This window comes from Oncorhynchus tshawytscha, linkage group LG31, assembly GCF_018296145.1.
Source record: "Oncorhynchus tshawytscha isolate Ot180627B linkage group LG31, Otsh_v2.0, whole genome shotgun sequence".
NCBI lineage: Eukaryota > Metazoa > Chordata > Actinopteri > Salmoniformes > Salmonidae > Oncorhynchus > Oncorhynchus tshawytscha.
The window spans coordinates 21,930,596-21,953,316 of NC_056459.1; the positions used below are offsets into that span (position 1 = coordinate 21,930,596).

Here is a 22,721-nt window from a genome sequence, read left to right on the forward strand (position 1 = left end):
CAGGCCATCGGGAAGGTCTTTATCTGCTGCTGGGGGTATAGTGTGAAATGTGATGATCCTCCCACAGTAACGTCAGACGCTGCATGACCCCGCAGTAATGACTGAGCTCATAAGCTCAAAGGTCAACCAATCAATAAGGTCACAGAGAGGGAGCCACTGCCCAGCAGGGAGGGATGATACTGGTATGTGTGTGTGTGTGTGTGTGTGTGTGTGTGTGTGTGTGTGTGTGTGTGTGTGTCTGTGCGTCTGTGCGTGTCTTTCAATGATAATAAAGGGACTCCTGCGGGTAATTGCCAATTAAATGCAGCACACTGGGGGTGATGCACTCTGACTTGTGTGCATGTGGTTGTCTGAGTTATTTCCCATGTATCAGATGAAGTCTTCTTAATGTATTTTTCTGCAATGGTTGGCTGTGTTTAATGTATGGTGTTGAAGCTATAAGGGATCTAGATGACAGGGGATGTGCTGAAAAACTGAACCTTGATAATGGAGAGGTTATACAGATTATCAAGTTTCTGTCGCAACATGGACTGTATCAGACATGATCAGGACTATGCCATCTCATGTGTCTTGTTTTGGCCCTTCAGGGGCCCATTCCCAGTGTGAGTGTGATGCGTATGTGTGAGTGTGCGTTACCTGTCAGTGTGTGTCTTACCTGTCAGTGTGTGTGTTACCTGTCAGTGTGTGTGTTACCTGTCAGTGTGTGTGTTTTACCAGTCAGTGTGTGTGTTTTACCTGTCAGTGTGTGTGTTTTACCTGTCAGTGTGTGTGTTACCTGCCAGTGTGTGTGTGTTAACTGTCAGTGTGTGTGTGTTACCTGTCAGTGTGTGTGTGTGTTACGTGTCAGTGTGTGTGTTACCTGTCAGTGTGTGTGTTACCTGTCAGTGTGTGTGTTACCTGTCAGTGTGTGTGTGTGTTACCTGTCAGTGTGTGTGTTACCTGTCAGTGTGTGTGTGTTACCTGTCAGTGTGTGTGTGTTACCTGTCAGTGTGTGCATTACCTGTCAGTGTGTGTTTGACCTGTCAGGTGTGTTTGACCTGTGTGTTTTACCTGTCAGTGTGTGTGTGTGTTTTACCTGTCAGTGTGTGTGTGTGTTTTACCTGTCAGTGTGTGTGTTTTACCTGTCAGTGTGTGTGTTTTACCTGTCAGTATGGGTGTGTTTTACCTCTCAGTGTGTGTGTTACCTGTCAGTGTGTGTGTTACCTCTCAGTGTGTGTTTTACCTGTCAGTGTGTGTGTTACCTGTCAGTGTGTGTATGTTTTACCTGTCAGTGTGTGTGTTTTACCTGTCAGTGTGTGTGTTACCTGTCAGTGTGTGTTTTACCTGCCAATGTGTGTGTTTTACCTGCCAATGTGCCAATGTGTGTGTTTTACCTGTCAGTGTGTGTGTTTTACCTGTCAGTATGGGTGTGTTTTACCTGTCAGTGTGTGTGTTTTACCTGTCAGTGTGTGTGTGTTTTACCTTTCAGTGTGCGTGTTTTACCTGTCAGTGTGTGTGTTTTACCTGTCAGTGTGTATGTGTGTGTGTGTGTGTTACATGTCAGTGTGCGTGTGTGTGTGTGTTACCTGTCAGTGTGTGTGTTTTACCTGTCAGTGTGTGTGTTACCTGTCAGTGTGTGTTACCTGGGGGCCGATGACGTGGAAGGTCTCCTCAGCATGTATACAGGTGATCTCCAGAGGCTCTGTCCCCGAGACGTGACACAGCAGACGACAAGTCTGGAACAGGACAAAGAACATTGACGTCTAACATCCATATGATTGGATATGAGCAGTGTGTGTGTTACATGTTGATGCCAACAACAGATCAAGATACTTATCCAAATGTTTCAATTGATAAAATACATACAGGCTTCCAAAGCCAGTATCCCACATCATACATGTCCATATACCTCCGATATAGAGATGGATATGAGGTTGGATTGCTGTGGATTGAATTGAATACTTTATTGTGCTTCAATGGTGACTTGATCAAGGAGACTCAACAGACTTAAGTCAACCTCCCCAGTCCAGTGAGCTTCTCTCACCTCCACCAGCTGTTCTTTCTGCTCGCCGAGCGTCCGGGCGTACTCTGCCACAGCCTCCAGGTTGCCCTCGCCCCCCGAGGCCTTCAGGGCCCGCAGAGGCAGGTGTTCCGCGTGCAGCTTCAGCAGGTCCGCCGCCCGCCCCACCGCCACCTTATGAAGCTGGACGGAAGGGAGAAGGGAAAAGAGGGGGTGAATATGTGTATGTTTTGTATCTTTTCTATGCCTGGCTGCACAATGGTAGCAGAAAGAGAAAACAAGAGTAAGCCAGAAGGAGGACACGGCAGAGAGAGAAAGAGCAAGTCAGAGAGAGAAAGAGCAAGGCAGAGAGAGAAAGAGCAAGTCAGAGAGAGAAAGAGCAAGTCAGAGAGAGAAAGAGCAAGGCATAGAGAGAAAGAGCAAGTCAGAGAGATAAAGAGCAAGGCAGAGAGAGAAAGAGCAAGTCAGAGAGAGAAAGAGCAAGTCAGAGAGAGAAAGAGCAAGTCAGAGAGAGAAAGAGCAAGTCAGAGAGATAAAGAGCAAGTCAGAGAGAGAAAGAGCAAGGCAGAGAGAGAAAGAGCAAGTCAGAGAGAGAAAGAGCAAGTCAGAGAGAGAAAGAGCAAGTCAGAGAGAGAAAGAGCAAGTCAGAGAGAGAAAGAGCAAGTCAGAGAGAGAAAGAGCAAGTCAGAGAGATAAAGAGCAAGGCAGAGAGAGAAAGAGCAAGTCAGAGAGAGAAAGAGCAAGTCAGAGAGAGAAAGAGCAAGTCAGAGAGAGAAAGAGCAAGGCAGAGAGAGAGAGAGAAAGAGCAAGGCAGAGAGAGAAAGAGCAAGGCAGAGAGAGAAAGAGCAAGTCAGAGAGAGAGAGAGAAAGAGCAAGTCAGAAAGAGAGAGAGAAAGAGCAAGTCAGAGAGAGAGAAAGAGCAAGGCAGAGAGAGAAAGAGCAAGTCAGAGAGAGAGAGAGAAAGAGCAAGTCAGAGAGAGAAAGAGCAAGTCAGAGAGAGAAAGAGCAAGGCAGAGAGAGAAAGAGCAAGTCAGAGAGAGAAAGAGCAAGTCAGAGAGAGAAAGAGCAAGTCAGAGAGAGAAAAGAGCAAGGCAGAGAGAGAAAGAGAAAGTCGGAGAGAGAAAGAGCAAGTCAGAGAGAGAAAGAGCAAGTCAGAGAGAGAAAGAGCAAGGCAGAGAGAGAGAGAAAGAGCAAGGCAGAGAGAGAAAGAGCAAGTCAGAGAGAGAGAGAGAAAGAGCAAGTCAGAGAGAGAAAGAGCAAGGCAGAGAGAGAAAGAGCAAGGCAGAGAGAGAAAGAGCAAGGCAGAGAGAGAAAGAGCAAGGCATAGAGAGAGAGAGAAAGAGCAAGTCAGAAAGAGAGAGAGAAAGAGCAAGTCAGAGAGAGAGAAAGAGCAAGGCAGAGAGAGAAAGAGCAAGTCAGAGAGAGAGAGAGAAAGAGCAAGTCAGAGAGAGAAAGAGCAAGTCAGAGAGAGAAAGAGCAAGTCAGAGAGAGAAAGAGCAAGGCAGAGAGAGAAAGAGCAAGGCAGAGAGAGAAAGAGCAAGTCAGAGAGAGAAAGAGCAAGTCAGAGAGAGAAAGAGCAAGTCAGAGAGAGATAAAGAGCAAGGCAGAGAGAGAAAGAGCAAGTCAGAGAGAGAAAGAGCAAGTCAGAGAGAGAAAGAGCAAGTCAGAGAGAGAAAGAGCAAGTCAGAGAGAGAAAGAGCAAGTCAGAGAGATAAAGAGCAAGGCAGAGAGAGAAAGAGCAAGTCAGAGAGAGAAAGAGCAAGTCAGAGAGAGAAAGAGCAAGTCAGAGAGAGAAAGAGCAAGGCAGAGAGAGAGAGAGAAAGAGCAAGGCAGAGAGAGAAAGAGCAAGTCAGAGAGAGAGAGAGAAAGAGCAAGTCAGAGAGAGAAAGAGCAAGTCAGAGAGAGAAAGAGCAAGTCAGAGAGAGAAAGAGCAAGGCAGAGAGAGAAAGAGCAAGGCATAGAGAGAAAGAGCAAGTCAGAGAGATAAAGAGCAAGGCAGAGAGAGAAAGAGCAAGTCAGAGAGAGAAAGAGCAAGTCAGAGAGAGAAAGAGCAAGTCAGAGAGAAAGAGCAAGTCAGAGAGAGAAAGAGCAAGTCAGAGAGAGAAAGAGCAAGTCAGAGAGAGAAAGAGCAAGGCAGAGAGAGAAAGAGCAAGTCAGAGAGAGAAAGAGCAAGTCAGAGAGAGAAAGAGCAAGTCAGAGAGAGAAAGAGCAAGTCAGAGAGAGAAAGAGCAAGTCAGAGAGAGAAAGAGCAAGTCAGAGAGATAAAGAGCAAGGCAGAGAGAGAAAGAGCAAGTCAGAGAGAGAAAGAGCAAGTCAGAGAGAGAAAGAGCAAGTCAGAGAGAGAAAGAGCAAGTCAGAGAGAGAAAGAGCAAGGCAGAGAAAGAGAGAGAGAAAGAGCAAGTCAGAGAGAGAGAAGAGCAAGAGCAAGCAGAGAGAGAAAGAGCAAGTCAGAGAGAGAGAGAAAGAGCAAGTCAGAAAGAGAGAGAGAAAGAGCAAGTCAGAGAGAGAAAGAGCAAGGCAGAGAGAAAAGAGCAAGTCAGAGAGAGAGAGCAAGTCAGAAAGAGCAAGTCAGAGAGAGAAAGAGCAAGTCAGAGAGAGAAAGAGCAAGTCAGAGAGAGAAAGAGCAAGGCAGAGAGAGAAAGAGCAAAGCAGAGAGAGAAAGAGCAAGTCAGAGAGAGAAAGAGCAAGTCAGAGAGAGAAAGAGCAAGTCAGAGAGAGAGAGAGAAAGAGCAAGGCAGAGAGAGAAAGAGCAAGTCAGAGAGAGAGAGAGAAAGAGCAAGTCAGAGAGAGAAAGAGCAAGAGCAAGTCAGAGAGAGAGAGAAAGAGCAAGGCAGAGAGAGAAAGAGCAAGCAAGTCAGAGAGAGAAAGAGCAAGGCAGAGAGAGAAAGAGCAAGGCAGAGAGAGAAAGAGCAAGTCAGAGAGAGAAAGAGCAGAGATCAGAGAGAGAAAAGAGAAGTCAGAGAAAAAGAGCAAGCAGAGAGAAAGAGCAAGTCAGAGAGAGAGAGAGAAAGAGCAAGTCAGAGAGAGAAAGAGCAAGGCAGAGAGAGAAAGAGCAAGTCAGAAAGAGCAAGCAGAGAGAAAGAGCAAGGCAGAGAGAGAAAGAGAGAGAGAGAGAAAAGCAAGCAAGGCAGAGAGAGAAAGAGCAAGGCAGAGAGAGAAAGAGCAAGTCAGAGAGAGAAAGAGCAAGTCAGAGAGAGAAAGAGCAAGTCAGAGAGAGAAAGAGCAAGTCAGAGAGAGAAAGAGCAAGGCAGAGAGAGGCAGAGAGAGAAAGAGCAAGGCAGAGAGAGAAAGAGCAAGTCAGAGAGAGAAAGAGCAAGTCAGAGAGAGAAAGAGCAAGTCAGAGAGAGAAAGAGCAAGGCAGAGAGAGAGAGAGAAAGAGCAAGGCAGAGAGAGAAAAGCAAGCAGAGAGAGAAAGAGCAAGAGAGAAGAAAGCAAGTCAGAGAGAGAGAGAGAGAGAGAAAGAGCAAGTCAGAAAGAGAGAGAGAAAGAGCAAGTCAGAGAGAGAGAAAGAGCAAGGCAGAGAGAGAAAGAGAAAGAGCAAGTCAGAGAAAGAGAGAGAAAGAGCAAGTCAGAGAGAGAAAGAGCAAGTCAGAGAGAGAAAGAGCAAGTCAGAGAGAGAAAGAGCAAGGCAGAGAGAGAAAGAGCAAGTCAGAGAGAGAAAGAGCAAGTCAGAGAGAGAAAGAGCAAGTCAGAGAGAGAAAGAGCAAGTCAGAGAGAGAGAAAGAGCAAGGCAGAGAGAGTAAGAGCAAGTCAGAGAGAGAGAGAGAAAGAGCAAGTCAGAGAGAGAGAGAAAGAGCAAGCAGAGAGAGAGAGAAAGAGCAAGGCAGAGAGAGAAAGAGCAAGTCAGAGAGAGAGAAAGAGCAAGGCAGAGAGAGAAAGAGCAAGGCAGAGAGAGAAAGAGCAAGTCAGAGATAGAGAGAGAAAGAGCAAGGCAGAGAGAAAGAGCAAGTCAGAGAGAGAGAGAGAAAGAGCAAGTCAGAGAGAGAAAGAGCAAGCAGAGAGAGAGAGAAAGAGCAAGTCAGAGAGAGAGAGAGAGAAAGAGCAAGGCAAGTCAGAGAGAGAGAGAGAGAGAAAGAGCAAGGCAGAGAGAGAAAGAGCAAGGCAGAGAGAGAGAGAGAAAGAGCAAGTCAGAGAGAGAAAGAGCAAGTCAGAGAGAGAAAGAGCAAGTCAGAGAGAGAAAGAGCAAGGCAGAGAGACAAAGAGCAAGTTAGCAGAGAGAGAGAGGCAGAGAGAGAAAGAGCAAAGAGAGAGAGAGAGAGAGAGAGAGAGAGAGAAAGAGCAAGTCAGAGAGAGAGAGAGAGAAAGAGCAAGGCAGAGAGATAAAGAGCAAGGCAGAGAGAGAAAGAGCAAGTCAGAGAGAGAAAGAGCAAGTTAGAGAGAGAAAGAGCAAGTCAGAGAGAGAAAAGAGCAAGGCAGAGAGAGAAAGAGAGAAAAAGCAAGAGAGAAAGAGCAAGTCAGAGAGATAAAGAGCAAGGCAGAGAGAGAAAGAGCAAGTCAGAGAGAGAGAGAGAGAGAGAAAGAGCAAGTCAGAGAGAGAAAGAGCAAGTCAGAGAGAGAAAGAGCAAGTCAGAGAGAGAAAGAGCAAGTCAGAGAGAAAGAGCAAGTCAGAGAGAAAGAGCAAGGCAGAGAGAGAGAGAGAAAGAGCAAGTCAGAGAGAGAAAGAGCAAGGCAGAGAGAGAGAAAGAGCAAGTCAGAGAGAGAGAGAGAAAGAGCAAGGCAGAGAGAGAAAGAAAGAGCAAGAGCAGAGAGAGAAAGAGCAAGTCAGAGAGAGAAAGAGCAAGTCAAGTCAGAGAGAGAAAGAGCAAGTCAGAGAGAGAAAGAGCAAGAGAGAGAAAGAGCAAGTCAGAGAGAGAAAGAGCAAGTCAGAGAGACAAAGAGCAAGTTCAGAGAGAGAGAGAGAGAGAGAGAAAGAGAAAGAGAGAGAGAGAGAGAGAGAGAGAGAGAGAGAAAGAGCAAGTCAGAGAGAGAGAGAGAAAGAGCAAGGCAGAGAGATAAAGAGCAAGGCAGAGAGAGAAAGAGCAAATCAGAGAGAGAAAGAGCAAGTTAGAGAGAGAAAGAGCAAGTCAGAGAGAGAAAGAGCAAGGCAGAGAGAGAAAGAGAGAAAGAGCAAGGCAGAGAGATAAAGAGCAAGGCAGAGAGAGAAAGAGCAAGTCAGAAAGAGAGAGAGAGAGAAAGAGCAAGTCAGAGCAAGAGAGAGAGAGAGAAAGAGCAAGGCAGAGAGATAAAGAGCAAGGCAGAGAGAGAAAGAGCAAGTCAGAGAGAGAAAGAGCAAGTTAGAGAGAGAGAGAGAGAGAAAGAGCAAGGCAGAGAGAGAGAGAAAGAGCAAGGCAGAGAGAGAAAGAGCAAGGCAGAGAGAGAGAGAGAAAGAGCAAGTCAGAGAGAGAAAGAGTCAAGTCAGAGAGAGAAAGAGCAAGTTAGAGAGAGAGAGAAAGAGAGAGAGAGAGAGAAAGAGCAAGTCAGAGAGAGAGAGAGAAAGAGCAAGTCAGAGAGAGAGAGAGAAAGAGCAAGGCAGAGAGAGAAAGAGCAAGTCAGAGAGAGAGAGAGAAAGAGCAAGTCAGAGAGAGAAAGAGCAAGTTAGAGAGAGAAAGAGCAAGGCAGAGAGAGAAAGAGCAAGTTAGAGAGAGAAAGAGCAAGGCAGAGAGAAAAAGAGCAAGTCAGAGAGAGAGAAAGAGAAAGGTAGAGAGAGAGAGAGCAAGTCAGAGAGAGAAAGAGCAAGGCAGGGAGAGAAAGAGCAAGGCAGGGAGAGAGAGACAAAGAGCAAGGCAGAGAGAGTAGAGAGAGCAAGTCAGAGAGAGAAAGAGCAAGTCAGAGAGAGAATGGACAAGGCAGAGAGAGAAAGAACAAGGCAGAGAGAGAAAGAGCAAGACAGAGAGAGAATGGACAAGGCAGAGAGAGAAAGAACAAGGCAGAGAGAGAGAAAGAGTGAAAGGAATAGGGAGAGTGGCAGTGTACACTAGAGGATAAAGACAGAACAGAGAGAGAAACAGAGAGAGTGATGTGGGCATATCAAAGATAAAAAAGAGCAAGAGATACAGACAAACTGTGATGGAGTACAGAAAATTTCTGCTCTAGGACTGAACCCCTTGGCATGCCAAACAGTGAAGCATTCTGGGTAGGAGCATAGGGTTACGGGACTCACCTCTCTGCGGAGTTCGTAGACACTTTGGCAGGTCTTCAGTATAGACAGCTCCATCTCCTCCGTGGCCTCTTTAGCATTTAGAGACTGCTTCTTGAAAGAAAGATAAAGACAAAAAGAAAGAAAGGAGGGAGTGGGAAAAGATAAGAGTTGTCACATAAATCATGGACTGCTGCCTTGGACGTGTCCTGTCTCTGCAGAGGAAGGAGAAGTCAGTTTCTGACCCACACCAGATCACACAAACCTGTTCAGTCCCTATCAGAGAGACAGAGAGGGGAGAGAGAGAGAGAGAGAGATCGCTCGATTGCCTTGGCAATGTTAACATATGTTTCCTATGCCAATAAAGCCCCTTGAATTGAATTAAGATCCCTTCTGCTTCACCAATAGCATGTAAAACATAATCGTTTCAGACACAGGTTCTCAGGCCAAGGAGGCAGGTGGGCAGTACCAACCTTGCACAGACAGGATTAAAGCAGGGTGTCAAAACACTGTCAAACAAGCAGGAGGGATCAGATGATTTGTATTTGACCCACTCACCACACCCCCTCATATCACTCTCTCGGTTTCCACTTAAATGAGTGGAGTAACACCTTCTCACACCCTCTCTGTTTCTACTGAATTGAGTGGAGAAACACAAACAGACCCTGGGATCCAGCTAGTGACGCACGTTGTGGAAATGTGTCTCACCAGGGAACCAATCCTTCAACGTGTTGTAGCTCTGATTCCATTCAATCTGTCAGAGGAACTGTGGCCTCTACTTTCACATCGTTATACCAGCTTAAACCAAAAACACATTGTATAAAACCTCCAAGTTTCGGTATCCAAGGAGAATCTTTTGAGCGAGGTGTCAAGAGAGAGACAGAGAACACAATGTGTCCGTGTTATCAGTGGAGTCAAGTGGATATCTATTCATACAACGAGGCTGACTTCAAGTTAGATCTTACTCCTATATACTGCAACACCAGTGTTACACTAGTGTATACACCCTTATGTTACACTTGTGCATACACCCTTATGTTACACTATTGCATACACCCTTATGTTACACTAGTGTATACATCTGTATGTTACACTAGTGCATACACCCTTATGTTACACTAGTGCATACACCCTTATTATATACTAGTGAATACACCCATATGTTACACTAGTGCATACACCCTTATGTTACACTAGTGTATACACCCTTATGTTACACTAGTGTATACACCCGTATGTTACACTAGTGTATACACCCTTATGTTACACTAGTGCATACACCCTTATGTTACACTAGCGTATACACCCTTATGTTACACTAGTGAATACACCCTTGTGTTACACTAGTGAATACACCCTTATGTTACACTAGTGTATACACCCTTATGTTACACTAGTGTATACACCCTTATGTTACACTAGTGTATACACTCTTATGTTACACTAGTGAATACACCCTTATGTTACACTAGTGTATACACCCTTATGTTACACTAGTGTATACCCCCTTATGTTACACTAGTGAATACACCCTTATGTTACACTAGTGTATACACCCTTATGTTACACTAGTGTATACACCCTTATGTTATATTAGGGACATTGTGTTTCCAAAGCTGGGGCTGACAGTGAAGACCTGTGAAGAGCAGAATCAACAACCTCTGCATAATCAAAACAGTTGCTTTGTGAGGTGTAACAGTTCACAGTTATCCACTGTTATGTAAATGCAAGCTGAAAAGTACCAGGGGCCTGGCTTTGGCCCCAAGTGAGAGCAGGTCTGCCAGAGACACGGGTACCGGCCCGCGTAGATGGAAACAGACAAGTCTCAGCCTTTTGGGTAAAACACTAGGGTAAATCCTGTATGGAAACACAAACATACTGAAAGAAGGAAAATAGTCCTGCATAGTAGCATGCAGGAGGGTAGTGTGAAAAGGCTGGATATTCTATACTTCTCCTCCACATTATCTGTAAACCTATCAACAGTACACAAGGTCATGCAACTACACTCCTGCAGTGTGATCCATTTGTCACCCAGAGAATCACTTGACAGCTCAAGGACATTCACTGACAATATAGAAAGGAGATACAGAGAGAAGGTGAATGTGTGTGTTCCAGGTCTCTCTTGAAAAACAGATTTTTATCTCAACGAGACTAACCTGGTTAAATAAAGGTTGAATAAAATGTGCGTGAAAAGGAAAAGAAGTCTGTGGGTATTTGCACGTGTAAATGTGCATATGCATGTGTTAAATCATAACATACTGTATGTGTGCTCTTAACCATGTAGAAGTATGAGTACATATCTATCACATATCTGTGTGAGTACTTGTATACGTGTTTGTGTGTCCCTGTGTGTCTCTGTGCTTGTGTGTATGCATGTGAGTGTTTATATGTGCATGTATGCCCTGTGAACGGCCACATACTGCCTCCATCCAGGCTGTGATGAGCTGGTCAGTGTCCTGGCGGGCGAGCTGGCAGAGCTGCAGGATGCCCTCTCGGTGCTCGTGGCTGGTGTAGGCCGAGTCAGTGAAGTCCTCCGTCCTCTCCACCACCGCCTCTAGCTGGCCAGACAGAGCCTGGTGGGGCAGCAAGTACAGACCCTCACGCAGACCTTCCACGTTTGACTGGGATCACAGACAGAGACACAGACATACACACAGAGAAAAACACAGAGACAGAGACACAGACAGAGACATAGAGACAGAGACATAGAGACAGAGACACAGACAGAGAGATGGAGAGAGACACAGAGACATAGACAGAGACACAGACAGAGAGATAGAGAGAGACACAGAGAGGGACACAGACAGAGACACAGACATAGAAACACAGAGACAGAGACAATAGTGAATACAAAAACTATTTGTCATGCCAAAAATTGAATTGACACAGGCAGAGACAGAGACACAGGCAGAGACAGAGAAGATCATTAGAAAGCTCTATGATCTCTGTTGCAGTCTATTATCCAATTCAAAGCTAGGATAATTGACTTATTCTAAAGAACTCGCACAGAACTCCTAGCATACTTCATCTTTGTATGTAGAGGCCTAAAGCGGCATACTGTATTAACACAGTCAGGTACAGTGTTATAACACATTGTTGCGTGGTACTTAGAAACGTGTTGCCCCCCACAAACTGGCACAAAAAACAACAACATATGGAAGGAGCCCCCAGGCTCGGTCCTCCCCTGTCGTCCCACCTTGAAGTCCTTGATGCCGGTGTAAATGCTGAGGGGAAGGACCTTAGTCTCCCCGCAGGGCCGAGCGTCCGTCACGATCTCCATGACCTGCTCCAGGGCGAAACGCATGCGGTGAAACACGGCGTCTTTGTTGATGCGTGCCGACTCGCAGTCAGGGTGTCTGAGACACGTCTGCAGGGAGGAGAGAGATGTGGTTTTATAAGTATCTGGCACATGATTTGAAAACCAAGCAGCAGATGAAGAAACAGTCCATGTTTGAAATCAATTGTAGTAATACAGTCCCTCTACCTCATATATACAGTTGAAGTCGGAAGTTTACATACACTTAGGTTGGAGTCATTAAAACTTCAAATCAAATCAAATCAAATTTTATTTGTCACATACACATGGTTAGCAGATGTTAATGCGAGTGTAGCGAAATGCTTGTGCTTCTAGTTCCGACAATGCAGTAATAATGAGCAAGTAATCTAACTAACAATTCCAAAAAAACTACTGTCTTATACACAGTGTAAGGGGATAAAGAATATGTACATAAGGATATATGAATGAGTGATGGTACAGAGCAGCATAGGCAAGATACAGTAGATGATATCGAGTACAGTATATACATATGAGATAAGTATGTAAACCAAGTGGCATAGTTAAAGTGGCTAGTGATACATGTATTACATAAGGATGCAGTCGATGATATAGAGTACAGTATCAACGTATGCATATGAGATGAACAATGTAGACAATGTGAACTTGTTTAGACTATAGTTTTGGCAAGTTGGTTAGGACATCTACTTTGTGCATGACGCAAGTAATTTTTCCAACAATTGTTTACAGACAGCTTGGAAAATTCCAGAAAATGGTGTCATGCCTTTAGAAGCTTCGGATAGGCTAATTGACATCATTTGAGTCAATTGGAGGTGCACCTGTGGATGTATTTCAAGGCCTACCTTCAAACTCAGTGCCTCTTTGCTTGACATCAAAAGAAATCCGTCAAGACCTCAGAAAAAAAAATTGTAGACCTCCACAAGAATGGTTCATCCTTGGGAGCAATTTCCAAATGCCTGAAGGTACCACGTTCATCTGTACAAACAATAGCACGCAAGTACAAACACCATGGGACCACACAGCCGTCATACCGCTCAGAAAGGAGATGGAACGCACTTTGGTGCGAAAAGTGCAAATCAATCTTAGAACAACAGCAAAGGACCTTGCGAAGATGCTGGAGGAAACAGGTACAAAAGTATCTATATCCACAGTAAAACGAGTCCTACATCGACATAACCTGAAAGGCCGCTCAGCATGGAAGAAGCCACTGCTCCAAAACCGCCATAAAAAAGCCAGACTACGGTTTGCAACTGCACATGGGGACAAAGATCGTACTTTTTGGAGAAAGGTCCTCTGGTCTGATAAAACAAAAATAGGACTGTTTGGCCATAATGACCATCATTATGTTTGGAGGAAAAAGGGGGATGCTTGCAAGCCGAAGAACACCATCCCAACCGTGAAGCAAGGGGGTGGCAGCATCATATTATGGGGGTGCTTGCTGCAGGAGGGACTGGTGCACTTCACAAAATAGATGGCATCATGAGGCAGGAAAATTATGTGGATATATTGAAGCAACATCTCAAGACATCAGTCAGGAAATTAAAGCTTGGTCGCAAATGGGTCTTCCAAATGGACAATGACCCCAAGCATACTTCCAAAGTTGTGGCAAAATGGCTTAAGGACAACAAAGTCAAGGTATTGGAGTGGCCATCACAAAGCCCTGACCTCAATCCTATAGAACATTTGTGGGCAGAACTGAAAAAGTGTGTGCGAGCAAGGAGGCCTACAAACCTGACTCAGTTACACCAGCTCTGTCAGGAGGAATGGGCCAAAATTCACCCAAATTATTGTAGGAAGCTTGTGGAAGGCTACCCGAAATGTTTGACCCAAGTTAAACAACTTAAAGGCCATGCTACCAAATACTAATTGAGTGTATATAAACTTCTGACCCACTGGGAATGTGATGAAAGAAATAAAAGCTGAAAAACAGAGTTTAAATGTATTGGCTAAAGTGTATGTAAACGTCTGACTTCAAATGTATATTTAACACAAAAACGATGTTTTAGGTGAGAAGTTAGACTGGTTTGATTCCAAAAAAGAATGAAAATTCACATGACCACCATAAGGCCTAATTTCACCCATGAAGTACTAAGGTTTTCCAGCTCACAGCTTTGACCTACTACATTAGCAGTAGTGGTAGGATGTACATACCTTGGACGCAGTGAGCAGCATCATGGTGCATTTCTCCAGCACTGCTCTGGCTGCTGCCATCCTGGCCTTCTTATTCTCATCCTTCAGGTCCTAAATGACAGAGACCAACACTGGACAGTTAAGCTGTGTTCACATTGACAGTTTGAAGTCACTCAAATCCTATTTATTTGCATATCTGATTTGAATCTGTTCTTTTTCCTGCAGCCTGAACAGACAAAAAGCAGATGGAATCTAATATTTCAAGACACATTTCAAACCACCTTCATAGGTTTGAAGTCAGATACAAATCTGATTCCTGCCCATGTGACTTGTGTCTGAAAGGTCAAATGTGATGTTTTTGTCCTCAAGTGGTTCTTTGGAATATCTTGTTGCTTGCTAGCTACTCTGTTAACAGTTTGACAAGAACATGTGGCAGCTAACGAGCTTGTTAATTGTTTACAAAAAACTGAGTGAATGTGACAGAAAGCTAAACAGCTACCTAGCTAGCTAGTTGACTGCTGTTGCTAGCCAAAAATGATTCATTTTGAAAGTTTGATCATCTTATCCTTTGAGGCTTTAACCTCTCTTGGGTAGGGGGAAGTATTTTCACCTCCGGATGAAAAGCATGCCCAAAGTAAACTGCCTGTTACTCAGGCCCAGAAGCTAGGATATGCATATAAGTGATAGATGTGGATAGACAACCCTCTAAAGTTTCTGTTAAAATAATGTCTGTGAGTATAACAGAACTGATATGGCAGGCGAAACCCCGAGGACAAACCATCCAGGGAAACGCAAAATTAAGGTCATAGGATTTTTCAATGGTTTTCTATGGAATACCCTTATTAATAGGAACCTGGTTGCAGTTCCTATGGCTTCCACTAGATGTCAACAGTCTTTAGAAATGGTTCGATGTTTTTCTTTTGAGAAATGAAGAAGTAGTGCTATTCATTGTAAGCGTCACTCCATATGGACTCTACTGTTTTGGTGCGAGTGAACTGGAGCGCGCTTCACATTGTTTTTATCTGGTATTAGAAACAGTTTATTCCGTCTTAAATTTGATCGATTATTTACGTGTTAGTGAATGTTGGATTAGGTTGGATTAGGAACGTTGTTTGAAATGTTTGGACCAAGTTTACAGGTCATTTATTAGATACTTTGTAGGCATGTTGGGCGAGTTGAAACCGGTGTATTTCTGAATCAAACACGCCAAATAAATGGACATTTTTGGGACATAAAGAAGGACATTATCGGACAAAAATACCATTTGTGATGTTTCTGGGACATTTTGGAGTGCCAACAGAAGAATATCTTCAAAGGTAAGGCATTCAGTATATCGCTATTTCTGACTTTTGTGGCGCACCTGCCTAGTTGAAATATGATTTTCATGTGTTTGTATGCAGGGCGCTGTCCTCAGATAATCGCATGGTTTGCTTTCGCCGTAAAGCCTTTTTGATATATAACACATGTATACAAGAATGTTAAATATTTTAATTTGGTATTTTTTAATTTCGCGCTCTACAATTTCACCAGATGTCGGCCAGATGGGACGCTACCATCCCACCTGCCCATAAGAAGTTATAAGTGTTTAAAACACGCAGATTTTGAACATTCAAAGCACCTGGGAAACGTCCATGGCAGACACTGTTGTCACCTTAGCATGCTACATAACTTCTGAGTGATAGGAAGCACGTGCACCACCACCAATCAGTCTTTATCACTGCGTATACACCCATTGTTACTATGACAACTAGCGTAGCCATGTCAGCAAATAACTGCTGTCTGAACAAACACAAATCCAATTTGGTCACGTAACTGGCTGTTTGGACAGTCACTAGTCCAAAACTGATTTGAAATACAAAACTGATTTTCAATATTAAGGCACACAGTGTGAACATAGGTTTAAGAGAAGAAGCTTCCCTTCAGGTCCAAAAGGACAGAGACCAACACTGGACAGTTAGAGAAGTAGCAGGTTCCCAAACTTCTCTGATTTGTGAGTGTGACCCAGTTAAAGCCCTTTGAATGATCTTGTGAGCCACTGAATAGACAGAACCATTTCTCAAGATTAAATACAACACAACTGACAGTGACCTAACAGCACCAGTGGGATCTGAAGCAAGTCTCAAACCCACTCTGACTCAGTGGGGTCTGACCCTACCAGTGGTCTGGATTAGTGGACCAAGGCCACATCCCAAATGGCACCCTATTCACCATATAGTGCACTTCCTAAAGAGCATGCTGAATACATATGGACCACATTCCTATGATGGGAAAGATATGTCAGAGTTATTAGGCTATGTTAAGTTAAAGCCTAGTTCTCAGGCCATCAGAGTTCTTACTCATAGACCAACCTGGTGAAGCACGACTCAATGCAGTAGATAACATTACGCAGTCGGCAGGAGACTAGGTATCTCAGTTACATCCATGGACTCTCTCTCCTCTCTCTGTGTTTCAAAGACTTAGCCTCCAGTAGGGATTTAGTGTGTGTGTGTGTGTGTGTGTGTTTTTCAGGAGAGGCTGAATCGACTTCTCGAGGCGCAGAGCCATGGATTACTAAGGAGATGTGATGATGTGTTATTATATTCCCCTGCTCTTCACTAGGTTAGTCTCTCAATAGAAGAGCCAGGAGATTTCCAGACGGAGAGAGAGATGGGGACGTGGCATGTTTGTGAAACACCCCTTTAAACAAAAAGAAGGGAAGGAAAGCTGAATATGATCCGTTCTCTCCCTACAGCACAGCGATAACACTTTTCATCAGCTAGTTAACACAGTTGGATAAACCTTATCCATTATCCTAAATGGCAACCTATTCCCTGTCTAGTGCATTAGCCATTGGGCTTTGGGACCAGGGAATAGGGAGCCATTAGGGATGCATACAAAGAGACTGTGTATGAATCAAAGCATGATTAGCAGACGCTGACACTACAGGGGAACACCAGAGTTTTTCTGGCCTCATTATTTCTGTAAAACTTTTTGTTTTATATATACAGTGCCTTGCGAAAGTATTCGGCCCCCTTGAACTTTGCGACCTTTTGCCACATTTCAGGCTTCAAACATAAAGATATAAAACTGTATTTTTTTGTGAAGAATCAACAACAAGTGGGACACAATCATGAAGTGGAACGACATTTATTGGATATTTCAAACTTTTTTAACAAATCAAAAACTGAAAAATTGGGCGTGCAAAATTATTCAGCCCCTTTACTTTCAGTGCAGCAAACTCTCTCCAGAAGTTCAGTGAGGATCTCTGAATGATCCAATGTTGACCTAAATGACTAATGATGATAAATACAATCCACCTGTGTGTAATCAAGTCTCCGTATAAATGCACCTGCACTGTGATAGTCTCAGAGGTCCGTTAAAAGCGCAGAGAGCATCATGAAGAACAAGGAACACACCAGGCAGGTCCGAGATACTGTTGTGAAGAAGTTTAAAGCCGGATTTGGATACAAAAAGATTTCCCAAGCTTTAAACATCCCAAGGAGCACTGTGCAAGCGATAATATTGAAATGGAAGGAGTATCAGACCACTGCAAATCTACCAAGACCTGGCCGTCCCTCTAAACTTTCAGCTCATACAAGGAAAAGACTGATCAGAGATGCAGCCAAGAGGCCCATGATCACTCTGGATGAACTGCAGAGATCTACAGCTGAGGTGGGAGACTCTGTCCATAGGACAACAATCAGTCGTATATTGCACAAATCTGGCCTTTATGGATATCCATAAAATGTGTCGTTTAAAGTTTGCCACAAGCCACCTGGGAGACACACCAAACATGTGGAAGAAGGTGCTCTGGTCAGATGAAACCAAAATGGAACTTTTTGGCAACAATGCAAAACGTTATGTTTGGCGTAAAAGCAACACAGCTCATCACCCTGAACACACCATCCCCACTGTCAAACATGGTGGTGGCAGCATCATGGTTTGGGCCTGCTTTTCTTCAGCAGGGACAGGGAAGATGGTTAAAATTGATGGGAAGATGGATGGAGCCAAATTACAGGACCATTCTGGAAGAAAACCTGATGGAGTCTGCAAAAGACCTGAGACTGGGACGGAGATTTGTCTTCCAACAAGACAATGATCCAAAACATAAAGCAAAATCTACAATGGAATGGTTCAAAAATAAACATATCCAGGTGTTAGAATGGCCAAGTCAAAGTCCAGACCTGAATCCAATCGAGAATCTGTGGAAAGAACTGAAAACTGCTGTTCACAAATGCTCTCCATCAACCTCACTGAGCTCGAGCTGTTTTGCAAGGAGGAATGGGAAAAATGTCAGTCTCTCGATGTGCAAAACTGATAGAGACCTACCCCAAGCGACTTACAGCTGTAATCGCAGCAAAAGGTGGCGCTACAAAGTATTAACTTAAGGGGGCTGAATAATTTTGCACGCCCAATTTTTCAGTTTTTGATTTGTTAAAAAGTTTGAAATATCCAATAAATGTCGTTCCACTTCATGATTGTGTGCCACTTGTTGTTGATTCTTCACAAAAAAATACAGTTTTATATCTTTATGTTTGAAGCCTGAAATGTGGCAAAAGGTCGCAAAGTTCAAGGGGGCCGAATACTTTCGCAAGGCACTGTATATGACATGTTGCACTTGATATATTTCAAATAGAGAGTTTGTTTGATTTGACGGTCAAAATGTATCAAGGCATATCAACATTCTGCTTTCATGATGTAAACGCTCCTTTGATATTCGAGTCAGATCTGACCCATTTTTCATGCCGTTTGTCTAAAAACACACACACACACACACACACACACACACACACACACACACTCCTAGCCTGTGCAGAAGCCCTGGAGTGTATCTCTGTGTGTGTGTGTGTGTGTGTGTGTGTGTGTGTGTGTGTGTGTGTGTGTGTGTGTGTGTGTGTGTGTTTAGACAAACGGCACGTGTGTCTGGGTAGAAGCCCTGGAGTGTATCTCTGTGTGTGTGTGTGTGTGTTTAGACAAACGGCACGTGTGTCTGGGTAGCAGGGGCTCGTCACACACACCCTGCTATCTGTGTCATCTTGCTGTCTGAGTGGATGTGGAGCCAGCAGCACACGGTACTGTACAAAATCTGGAGGGTCTCACTCCCCCCCCTCTCTCTCTGGACTGACTGTGTTTATCAAGAGCTGATGGGGAGTGGAGAAGCACATAGTGTTTGGTAGGATGACATAGTGTTTGGTAGGATGACAGTGTGTTTGGTAGGAAGGGGGAAAGAAGGAAGACTTTGCCCAATACATGATCAGAGAGGGATGATACTCACATTCTGTCTGTCCCCGGTCAGGTGGGCGAACTCCACCATCTGATTCCCGAACTGGCTGAAGATCTGGACAAACTCTTGGAAGGTGCTCACTCTCTCCAGCTGCTCCAAAGTTACTAGCACCTGGGAAGATCAGGAACACTATTACAGTAACTACCATTGGCTCCCACACCTACACATTACACACAACAACTCTTGAATTAAACACCACATGCTGAACTCAAAGATGGCACATTTCTTTCTGCCAGAACCATGTCTTGAGGGAGCAAAGTTGCTGTGAGAGATATTACTACTTTGACACCTCAGACTGCTTTTGCTGCTGGCAAAATGCTGCTTTAAGATATGTGAACGAGGTAGCAAAGCAAATTCTTAATGTTGGCCTCGCCATATAAATGATGGCTATTCATTTCACTTTCCAGCTGCAGTGTTCAGTAGAGCAGTTTGTCATGACTGATTGACTGAGACGACACGGAGGACCTGTCTGTCGAAACAGGAAAAGGTCATAGTGACAAGAAGTGGTATTGTCTTCCAATCGTCTGGTGAACGGGGAAATAGGAAGGAGGATTAATGTTGGTGTCACCATGTCTCAGGAGTTATCACAATGGCCTTGGGGCTGAGTGGGGCATCTGAAAAACCAATCAGATCACATTGATTTACCCCAATCACCTCTACTGTACACAATGGAACACACTCCGTGTTGCATGAAGGTGTGTTAAAAGGGTAACCTGGGATCTGTCTGCAATACAGATGGAACTCCGTGTTGCATGAAGGTGTGTTAAAAGGGTAACCTGGGATCTGTCTGCATTACAGACGGAACTCTGTGTTGCATGAAGGTGTGTTAAAAGGGTAACCTGGGATCTGTCTGCATTACAGACGGAACTCTGTGTTGCATGAAGGTGTGTTAAAAGGGTAACCTGGGATCTGTCTGCAATACAGACGGAACAGAACCCATGATGTATGACGGTGTATTAATGTATACAATTGTTACAGGAATGACTATTGTCATGAAAATGTAGAAATCATTAGCTTACTAAGCCTTCAGCTACTTTATAAGACACGTACCTTGATAACATGCTACTAGTGAACTGTATTGCATTTAGATACAACTTTGTCTGACATGCAACACTGAACAAAATCAGCCGATGCATAATGCATCAAACCTTCAACACCTCTCAGACCCCCCCAAAACATCATGAAATATGGATCTATTATAAAACAGCGTGATCCATCCATCCGGAGCAGTGTGTGTGTGTGTGTGTGTGTGTTCATGTGTGTGTGAGAGAGTGGCTTGGCTCTAGGAGGGTAAACAGTAGTGACATCCTGCAAGCCAGGCAGGAGCTCTATGCTGTTATCAGACAGACACAGGGTTCAAAATTGAATTGTGTTTGCCAGTAATGGGAGCAGACCTGTCGCCCGTCTGTCCAAACAGGCCTTACTGGACGTGATTAGGCCCTTACACTCTGTGTATGTGTGTGTGTGTGTGTGTGTGTGTGCCCCCTCGCCTCTAAGAGCCACACACGCACACACACAGCACATCCCGTTCCTGAAAGCAGCAGGAATAGAAACAGGGCCTGGTCCTTTTATGTGAATGTGCTGCTACTCCCCCACCATTATCTCCACAGCAGCAGAGGAGTTCTCCTGTACTGTGTCATGGAGCTCAGATAGGATCGGATAGACTGGAAGGAGGATGGAGTTGCCAGTGCTGGGTGCGTGTGTGTGTGTGTGTGTGTGTGTGTGTGTGTGTGTGTGTGCGTGTGTGAGACTCTGTCTGTACCTACTTTGTTTTGTGAGTCTGTGTGCATCTAAAGCCCTATATCTATACTGTGTGGTCGGAAGCGGTAACTACTCATCTGTTTGATGACGATGGGACCTACTTTGTTGCGTGAGGTGATGATCTGTTTGATAACGATGCGGTCTGCGAGGACCAGGACTTTGGTGACGGAGGAGAGGAGCATGCGGGCGGCCTTCACCATGCCTGTCCGGTCACTGAACACTGTTGTGCGTCCGTCCACAGGGGGAGTCACCGCAGTCCCAACGTCTGTCAGCTGGGCTATGGCATCCCCTAGAGGACAAAAAGGACGGAGGATGATAATGGTTTTTAGAGCCCGACCGATAGGTTTTTTGGGTCTGATACCAATTCCGATTGTTGGGGGGACAAAACTTACCGATACCAATATATCTGCTGATATACTGTTTTACAGCGGAAATGAAAAAGTGTAATTATCCCGCAATTAATTCTCATAAATTGCCCTTCAGAAGAGCAACTGTCCTAAGAATTACGCTTCAAATGTTGATTTCTTACATTGTGAAATGAATGACACATCATGAGAATGTCTGCAAGTGTTCAGATAAGCATGAAATTCCCTTTTTTCATCCTATTTATAGAATATTGGTTATCTGTGGAGGAGGTGAAAGAGGAGGAGAAGGGGAAGGGTGATGATGATGATCAGGAGGAGTAAGAGGAGTAGGGTGAGGGTGATGATGATGGTCAGGAGGAGTAAGAGGAGTAGGGTGAGGGTGATGATGATGATGGTCAGGAGGAGTAAGAGGAGAAGGGGGAGGGTGATGATGATGGTGATCAGGAGGAGTAAGAGGAGGAGAATGGGGAGGGTGATGATGATGATGATCAGGGGAGTAAGAGGAGAAGGGGGAGGGTAAAGAGGATGATGATCAGGAGGAGTAAGAGGAGGAGAAGGGGGAGGGTGATGATGATCAGAAGGAGTAAGAGGAGAACGGGGAGGGTGATGATGATGGTCAGGAGGAGTACGAGGAGAAGGGGGAGGGTGATGATGATGGTCAGGAGGAGTAAGAGGAGAAGGGGGAGGGTGATGATGATGGTCAGGAGGAGTACGAGGAGAAGGAGGAGGGTGATGATGATGGTCAGGAGGAGTACGAGGAGAAGGAGGAGGGTGATGATGATGGTCAGGAGGAGTAAGAGGAGAAGGGGGAGGGTGATGATGATGATGGTCAGGAGGAGTAAGAGGAGGAGAAGGGGGAGGGTGATGATGATCAGAAGGAGTAAGAGGAGAACGGGGAGGGTGATGATGATGGTCAGGAGGAGTAAGAGGAGAAGGGGGAGGGTGATGATGAATGTCAGGAGGAGTAAGAGGAGGAGAAGGGAGAGGGGGATGATGATGATCAGGAGGAGTAAGAGGAGAAGGGGGAGGGTGATGATGATCAGGAGGAGTAAGAGGAGAACGGGGAGGGTGATGATGATGGTCAGGAGGAGTAAGAGAGAGGAGGGTGATGATGGAGGGTAAAGAGAAGGGGAGGGTGATGATGATGATCAGGAGGAGTAAGAGAAGGGGGAGGGTGATGATGATGATCAGGAGGAGTAAGAGGAGAAAGGGATGATGATGATGATGATGATGAGAAGGGGAGGAGTAAGATGGTCAGGAGAAGAGGGGGAGGGTGATGATGATGATCAGGAGGAGTAAGAGGAGAAGGGTGAGGGTGATGATGATGGTCAGGAGGAGTAAGAGAGGAGAAGGGGGAGGATGATGATGATGATCAGGAGGAGTAAGAGAATGATGGGGGAGGGTGATGATGATGATCAGGAGGAGTAAGAGGAGTAGGGTGAGGGGGTGATGATGATGGTCAGGAGGAGTAAGAGGAGAAGGGGGAGGGTGATGATGATGATCAGGAGGAGTAAGAGAAGGGGGAGGGTGATGATGATGATCAGGAGGAGTAAGAGGAGAAGGTGGAGGGTGATGATGATGGTCAAGAGAAGAAAGAGGAGGAGAAGAAGGGGAGGGTGATGATGATGATCAGGAGGAGTAAGAGGAGAAGGGGAGGGTGATGATGATGGTCAGGAGGAGTAAGAGGAGAAGGGGAGGGTGATGATGATGATCAGGAGGAGTAAGAGGAGGAGAAGGGGGAGGGTGATGATGATGATGATCAGGAGAAGTAAGAGGAGAAGAAGGGGGAGGGT

At 44.9% G+C, this 22,721-nt stretch overlaps 1 protein-coding gene across 4 annotated transcripts in view; it reads right to left on the reverse strand.

Moving 5' to 3' along the window:
- ctnnal1 (catenin (cadherin-associated protein), alpha-like 1) overlaps window positions 1-22,721 on the reverse strand; it is a 135,779-nt gene that overhangs the window by 25,558 nt on the left and 87,500 nt on the right. For 2 of the 4 annotated variants that reach the window (XM_042310014.1, XM_042310012.1), the window contains exons 3-10: window positions 20,665-20,852; window positions 18,794-18,913; window positions 13,561-13,650; window positions 11,311-11,481; window positions 10,535-10,735; window positions 8,139-8,228; window positions 2,024-2,182; window positions 1,623-1,715 (exon numbers count right to left, since the gene is read on the reverse strand). In XM_042310014.1, the coding sequence (XP_042165948.1) occupies window positions 1,623-1,715; window positions 2,024-2,182; window positions 8,139-8,228; window positions 10,535-10,735; window positions 11,311-11,481; window positions 13,561-13,650; window positions 18,794-18,913; window positions 20,665-20,852 (1,112 nt within the window). The remainder of the gene's footprint in view (window positions 1-1,622; window positions 1,716-2,023; window positions 2,183-8,138; window positions 8,229-10,534; window positions 10,736-11,310; window positions 11,482-13,560; window positions 13,651-18,793; window positions 18,914-20,664; window positions 20,853-22,721) is intronic. The other 2 variants (XM_042310015.1, XM_042310013.1) reach the window with 1 other exon arrangement.